The 6,418-nt window shown below is 59.2% G+C and overlaps 1 protein-coding gene across 1 annotated transcript; it reads left to right on the top strand.

The window, feature by feature from the left end:
- On the top strand, window positions 1–5,340 carry HSPB8 (heat shock protein family B (small) member 8). Its single transcript, XM_026075212.1, has 3 exons — window positions 1–379; window positions 3,028–3,091; window positions 5,149–5,340. The coding sequence occupies exons 1-3, from the start codon at window positions 1–3 to the stop codon at window positions 5,306–5,308; spliced, it is 603 nt and encodes a 200-aa protein (XP_025930997.1). The 3' UTR covers window positions 5,309–5,340.
- Window positions 5,341–6,418: the final 1,078 nt, after the last annotated feature.

Here is a 6,418-nt window from a genome sequence, read left to right as displayed (position 1 = left end):
ATGGCCGACAGCCAGCTGCCCTTCTCGTGCCACTACCCCGGCCGGCGCAGCGTCCGCGACCCCTTCAGGGAGCCCGGCTTGACCTCGCGCCTCCTGGACGACGATTTCGGCATGTCGCCCTTCTCCGGCGACCTCACCGCGGACTGGCCCGACTGGGCCCGGCCCCGGCTCACCACCACCTGGCCGGGCCCRCTGCGCGCCGGCGTGGCCCGCGCCTCGGGCATGGCGCCCGGCTACGGCGCCTGCTTCGGGGGCTACCCCGAGAGCCGCAGCCCGGCGCCCTTCTCCCGCGAGCCCTGGAAGGTGTGCGTCAACGTGCACAGCTTCAAGCCCGAGGAGCTGACGGTCAAAACCAAGGACGGCTACGTGGAGGTGTCCGGTGAGCGGCGGCCGGGGGGCTGGGGAGGAGGAGGAGGAGGAGGAGGAGGGATAATTTAAAAAAAAAAAAAATCTAAATCCTGCCCCAGCCGTGCTCTGCAGCTCGAGAATCCGCTGCGAAGTGCAAAAATCAGCTTTATTTTTTTGCCGAAAGTCCCGCCGGTGCTGGCTGCCTCGATGCCGGCATGGCTGCCGGGGCCGAGTGCCGCTCGTYGGACCTGCCCCGGCCGACGTCGCTTCGCTTCGGCACTGAAAAGGCTCCTCGGAGCGAAGCGCCCCGATTCCTGCCCTTGCAGGCGGCGGGGCCCTGCCGGCAATGCGCCCGGCCGCCGGCGCTGCTGAGAGGGGCCCCGAGTTCGCTGCTGTTAATTATAGCGCATTACCAAGCCTCGGTATCCGGAGGGAAATTCCCTTTAAAGGGGTCGAGCGGCTGTGCGAGGTGCTGGGGCGTCCGCCAGCCGCCGGCATGCGGGGTCCCAGCACGGAGGAAAGGGGGCGCGTGGGCCGCAGGAACCTGGGAGGCAGGCAGGGAGCGAAGGGGTTAAACAGGAGGTTTTTTTAAAGCCTGCCAGAAATGACGGCGCCGGGAGGAAAGCGAAGATACGGCTGTGTGGGAGAGCCACCGGGGTGATGGACACGGCAAATAAATGGGGGAAGCGGAGGGCGAGGGTGGCAGAGCGCGAAGAGCCGCGGGAAAGGCCAGAGACTGGGGGGAGCCGCTTTGCGGCACATCCGCACAGGCTTTCGCCCCGCGGCCCTGCAGCAGCGCCGGAGGCAGGGCGAATCCGCAGCCTCGCGACGAGAAAGCCTCAGCGCTTCCATACAATTCAATTGGGATTCCCCAGCAGTTAAGGCAGCCTTAAAATTAATGGGTTCCCGGGAAATTGCACAGCAGGCAGGAGCTCGCGGCAGCATGGGAGCCGGGGTGGGGGCACAGGGGCGGTGAGGGGACACCGGTGCAGCCCCAGGGATTTATTTGGGGTTCGTAGGGCTGCCGGATGGGGAGGCGGCAGTCAGGGGTGAACCCAGGGACTGATCCTGTGGGCTTTCCCGTGGGTTTGCAGAGACGCCCAGGCCGCGCAGAGAGGCCTGGCGAGCTGCAAGGGTGTTTTAACCTCCGAGCTGCTCCCGGCACCCGCCCTGCGCGGGACAGCGCATGCCCCGGGTGCAGGCAGCACCCAGCACCGCAGGCAGGGGCACCGAGCCATCCAAAGATGCTATCGTGGCCAGGGTTTTTTTCTTAAGGCGCAACTTTTGGCAGCGGGTGATTAAGCCAGACCCCAGGCTTTTATTGGATATAAAGGCGATCAGCAGGTAAAACAACCCCCCGCTGCCAGGGCCTGGGAAAACAAGGAAAGAACCGGTGTTTTATAACACTGATGTGGTTTCTGAAGCTGATCTCGTGGTTTCTGGGGTCTGAGCCACCATCTGAGTCACGGGTTTAAATCAGGCCGGTGGGATCAGGTGTGTGCACTGTGCTGATTAACTCCGGCCAGAAAGCAAATGCATCTGTGCCGACCCCGGGCCAGCAGCAGCCCTGGCCTCCGGCACAGCCCCCCAGGCCCAAAGGAGGGTCACCAGGGAGGGGACGCTGCCTCCCGGGGCCAGGCCGCCTCAGCCTCCCCGCCGCTGCGTCACCACCAGCCTCGCGGCTGCCACCCTGGTGCTGCTCTCAGGGGCAGCAATTCGGGCAACAGGTGACTCACGCTCCGGAAACATCGCTGCCGCCTGCCAAGGAAGGCGGCTCTGTTCCTAACTCCGGCCCGCGGCGGCTCGGTCGCTGGCATCGCGCAGGGATACAGCTGGGCTTGTTTCCCAAAACAGTGGCCGAAGCGGCTTTGCAGGAGCCACGTCCCCCTGCGCGGTGTCCTGACCCTCCCGCCCACCGTGGAGGCTGGGCACTTGCTCCAACTGGTGCCGAATTCTCCGAGCAGCCTGGCTCCCTCCCCCACCTCCCCCTCCTCCTCCTCCTGGGCCTGCACACCTCTGGGAGAGGCGGGTGCTTGGTGCTGCCTGAAACTGCCTTAATTTCTCTTTCCCTTTTTTTTCCCCAAGACAGGGATTTTATGATCATTTATTTGTTTTGATTCTTCCCACTTTCAAATTCAGGATTTGCGGTACTCGGCATTCTTGCAGGCCCTCCGCTGCGCTCGTGCGGGAGCAGCGCTGGCAGTTTTCCCCGCAGGGACCGTCCGCCAGAGCCTTTTCTCCATGTCACGGTGGGGAAGGATCCTGCCGCTCCCGGCCCAGCTTGCAGCATCTGAGGAGCTGTAATATTTCAGCTGAGAACCCCCTTTGGGAGGATCCGGGGGAGCAAGCCCCGTCGCAGGGGTGTCAGCCAGGAAGCAGCCTCGGACACTGGGGAATGTCGAACAGCGGGGGGAAAGGCTCCTTCGCCCCGAGTTAGGGAGCTGCTTCTTCCCACGGTGCCTGTCGGCTGCTAGACTTAAGCCTTAACGATTTGGGGGGCCTTTGGCAACGTTTTTCTGAGAGTTTTCCTCTTCCGGAAGGGCTCCTGCTGGCGGGTCCTGGGAGAAATTCCCTGAGTCAGCGAGGGAGGGAAGATTTTCCACTTGGAAAGGGAAAACAACTTATTGGGAAAAACTAGCCCCATGAGATGCTGACATTGAATGTTCCCCTTCCCTGCAGGTAAACATGAAGAGCAGCAGGTGGAAGGAGGAATCGTCTCCAAGAACTTCACGAAGAAAATCCAGTACGTATCACAGACGCTGCACCACCGTGGCTTCCTGCGGTGGGAAATGGCTCTGGTGCCGACCCGGATTTAGGAGAGCTGGCAAGTCTCCTCCCCCGCCGGGAGCATGAAATGCTCTCTGGCTAGCTATCAAATCCCTCCCGTTCCCCGCAGTCTAGTAAAGTCAGAGACTGTGCTCAAATGCTGTTGACAGCAGTGGGCTGAGCTGGGCCAGAGCTTCTCTCCTGTGGGCTGTGAAGAGCTGCCTGGAAGTGAAATTTAGGTTATGTTTGGGAGTCAGGGGAGCTGGAATCTATTTCCTGCTCCACCGCTGAATTGACTTGCTATTTAACTTCTCTTGCCTCTCTTCCCCAGTCTGCAAAACAAGCAGTCTGCCTCCCCGGCGTAGTAAATGCTTAAAAACCACGGGGAAAGTTGCCTGTAGAAGCAGTGAAGTGCAGACACTGAGCACTGCAAGTCACAGGGCGTCTCCTCCCCTCCCAGCTGCAGTCTGAGGGCTCCTTCTTAGCCTCATTCGCAGGCATCTGGGCTTAGTTTTTTGTGTCGGCAGGGGCTGACGTGCAGGTTGCAGCTTGTGCTGCGAATATCCCTCGCGGTACCAGGTAAGTCAAAGCTGAGCGAGGCCCGACGAGGCACCGGGTGCATGCGGTGGGGGCTCCCGCCATGCCGCCAAAGGCCTCGACCGATATATTTCCTGTGGTGCTCATGGCTGCTGCCAATGAAGACCCATAATTGGGGGCAAATACGTTCCTAGCTCAGGCTGTATAGAGTGATTTCCCGATGAAGGCAAAGCAGGAGATCTTTTCCTGCATGTTTATTTGGCCTCCTTCATGACTCAGGCTGCATTTTGCAGTCAGCCAGGATGAGGGGAAGCAGAACAGGGATGTAGGGCGCTGCTCTCAAATGCCAGCACATCCTCCAGGTTTAGCAGGATGCGATGGGCTGAAATCATCTTCAGACCCAAAATACATACATATATATATTATATAATATATATATATATAACATATATATGTATGTATATCTACTTCTCTGTCTATGTATATATAAATATATCTATATAGATATATATAGATATATATATGAATGATGCCAGTTAGATTGCTATCTCTTTGACTCACAAAAAAGGCTCATTTTGTAAAGACAATGGCAAGGCATGGAGAGGAAATGAGAGTCCCGCGGCAGGAAAGCGCTGCGGCGCGTCCCTCGCTGGGCGAGCCCTGAGCCGCGCGCTCACGCCTGCGCGTGGCGGTGTGCGTGGGATAGTGCCCCGCCGCAGGAGGCTGACGCTGGGCTCGCGGGGCTAACTGGAAGAAGCAGCAACACCAGACCCAAGCCCTCCAGCTGACACGGGAGGCTGCCAGCACTTCAGCATTAGCTTTTCCACCCCAAACAACCCCTCTGCATCCCCCCATCCCTCAGACTCAGCCTCCGGGGAAAGCCCCGTTTCCTGGGGCCAGGACCCAGGCCCTGCCTCGGGCCGCCAGCCCCGCGGGCGCTGCCTCCCTGCCTCCCTCCCTCCCTCGCAGCCAGCAGCTCCTTAGGAAGCAGCCGCTGAGGCGCCTTTTACGGGCAAGGCTTTTGCCGTGACGCAGGCTGTAACATAAAGGCGATTTACTCATGCGTTGCAGACGCTCAAGCGGCACAAGCTGTGAGTGACATCCAGGCAAACATATCTGTGGAGGAGATTAAACAGAGCCCAGCGGCGGCGAGACAGGCCAAGCGACTGCTTTAAATATCCCCAGAGCAATCCCAGTCGTACCAATAATAACGCAGGGCTGGGACGAGCTCTGCGCAGCTACCGGGCGGGCAGGCGGGGGCTCGAGTCTGCTGGAGCGCTGCTAATTCGGCATTACCAGTTTTCCACATCTCAGAGATGCCCTCCTGCCTGGGCTTCCCAGAGCTGTTTGCAAGCAGGAGCAGGGCTCGCTTCCCGAGCTCCCAGGAGGCAGGGAAACGGTGGTGATACCGATGGAGAAGGAGGCTGCGAGGGGGAAAGCCCGGCTGGGCAGCCCACTGGGTGCTAAACCGTCTCGTCTCTCTATTCCCCTTTCCAGGCTCCCCTACGAGGTGGATCCCACCACAGTCTTCGCCTCCTTATCTCCAGAGGGGCTGCTGATAATCGAAGCGCCCCAGATCCCCCCCTACCAGCAGTACGGAGACGGCAGCTGCGGCAGCGAGATCCCCATTGACAGCCAGGAAGCGACCTGCGCTTGAGGCACCCGTCCCCACTCTCCTTCCCTCCCCCGGGTTTTTCCTCTCCCCTCTCCCTCCCCGCAAAGATTTCTCTCCGATTCCAGCTGTGGTTGCATTAGCAGGACAAAAGCGTCTGCTGGGCATGGGGTAGCTTCCCCGGCAGGCCCGCGCCCTGCTCGAACCCCGGGGGACGGTGCAGGGCTCTGCGGGGGGGACGCGGCGCCCCAGCGCTCGCAATCCCCGGGGACGAGCAGGCGGAGAAACGCGGGACACAGCCAGTTCCAGGCAGAGCCGGGAGCAGTGTCTTCCCTGGTGCCTGAACCACGGGGCAACGCTGCCCGTGCCAGCGTGCGTCGCTTATTTTTCTGATGTGACCCAGCACACAGGGTGAGGAATTTGCTTTCACAAGACGCAGGCAATGGCTGAAAAACACTGGCAAACGGCTCCCGGGCTCTGCTGCTGGCTCCTGCCCAGCGGGGCCGTGCTCGAGCCAGGGCAGACAGCTCCCTTGCTCTGACTTCTCCCTTCAGCACATCCGCTTGCCAATAACCATCCGACAAGCCCACAGTTTCACCAAGGTTTTATAGAGGTCTTACATGCTCCAGTAGAGTTTATCTGTATATCAGACCGAACAAAATAGATGTCTTCATTATTATTATTTTTTTGCTGACAGGTAGTAAGATGGGATATTTATAACAACAGCAAAAAAAAAAAAGTACCCATTTCTTCTCTTAAATTAAAGTGGGATCCTGTGTCTTTTTCTTCTCCGTTTTTTCTGAACTACATCTCTAAACAGCCTCTTGCCAGCATGAAGACGAGTGTCCGGTGCAGAGACTGCCGAGCACGGCGTTGTTCCACAGCCCGGCAAACCCCCAGGCCAGGCCTCCTTAGAAACGTAACTGTCTGCGTGTCCTGAACGTTTTTCTTTTTCCAAAGAGAACTTGTGCTTTTATTTGACAGACTTGAGGAATAAACACGAGCTGACGTTCTTAGCCTCCGCGTTTGTCGTTCCTGAGCCCGAGGGGTCGCGGTTATGTGCGAACAGGCTCCCCAGGAGGAAGGAGAGGCTGAGAGCCAGCGGGGGGGGGGGGGGGGAGGACGGCACTGAAGGGCTCTGGAAACGTGCTCAAC

The sequence above is a fragment of the Apteryx rowi genome, unplaced genomic scaffold (genome assembly GCF_003343035.1).
Source record: "Apteryx rowi isolate R43461 unplaced genomic scaffold, aptRow1 scaffold_40, whole genome shotgun sequence".
NCBI classification, from domain to species: domain Eukaryota; kingdom Metazoa; phylum Chordata; class Aves; order Apterygiformes; family Apterygidae; genus Apteryx; species Apteryx rowi.
This window is presented reverse-complemented; position numbering and strand designations above follow the sequence as displayed.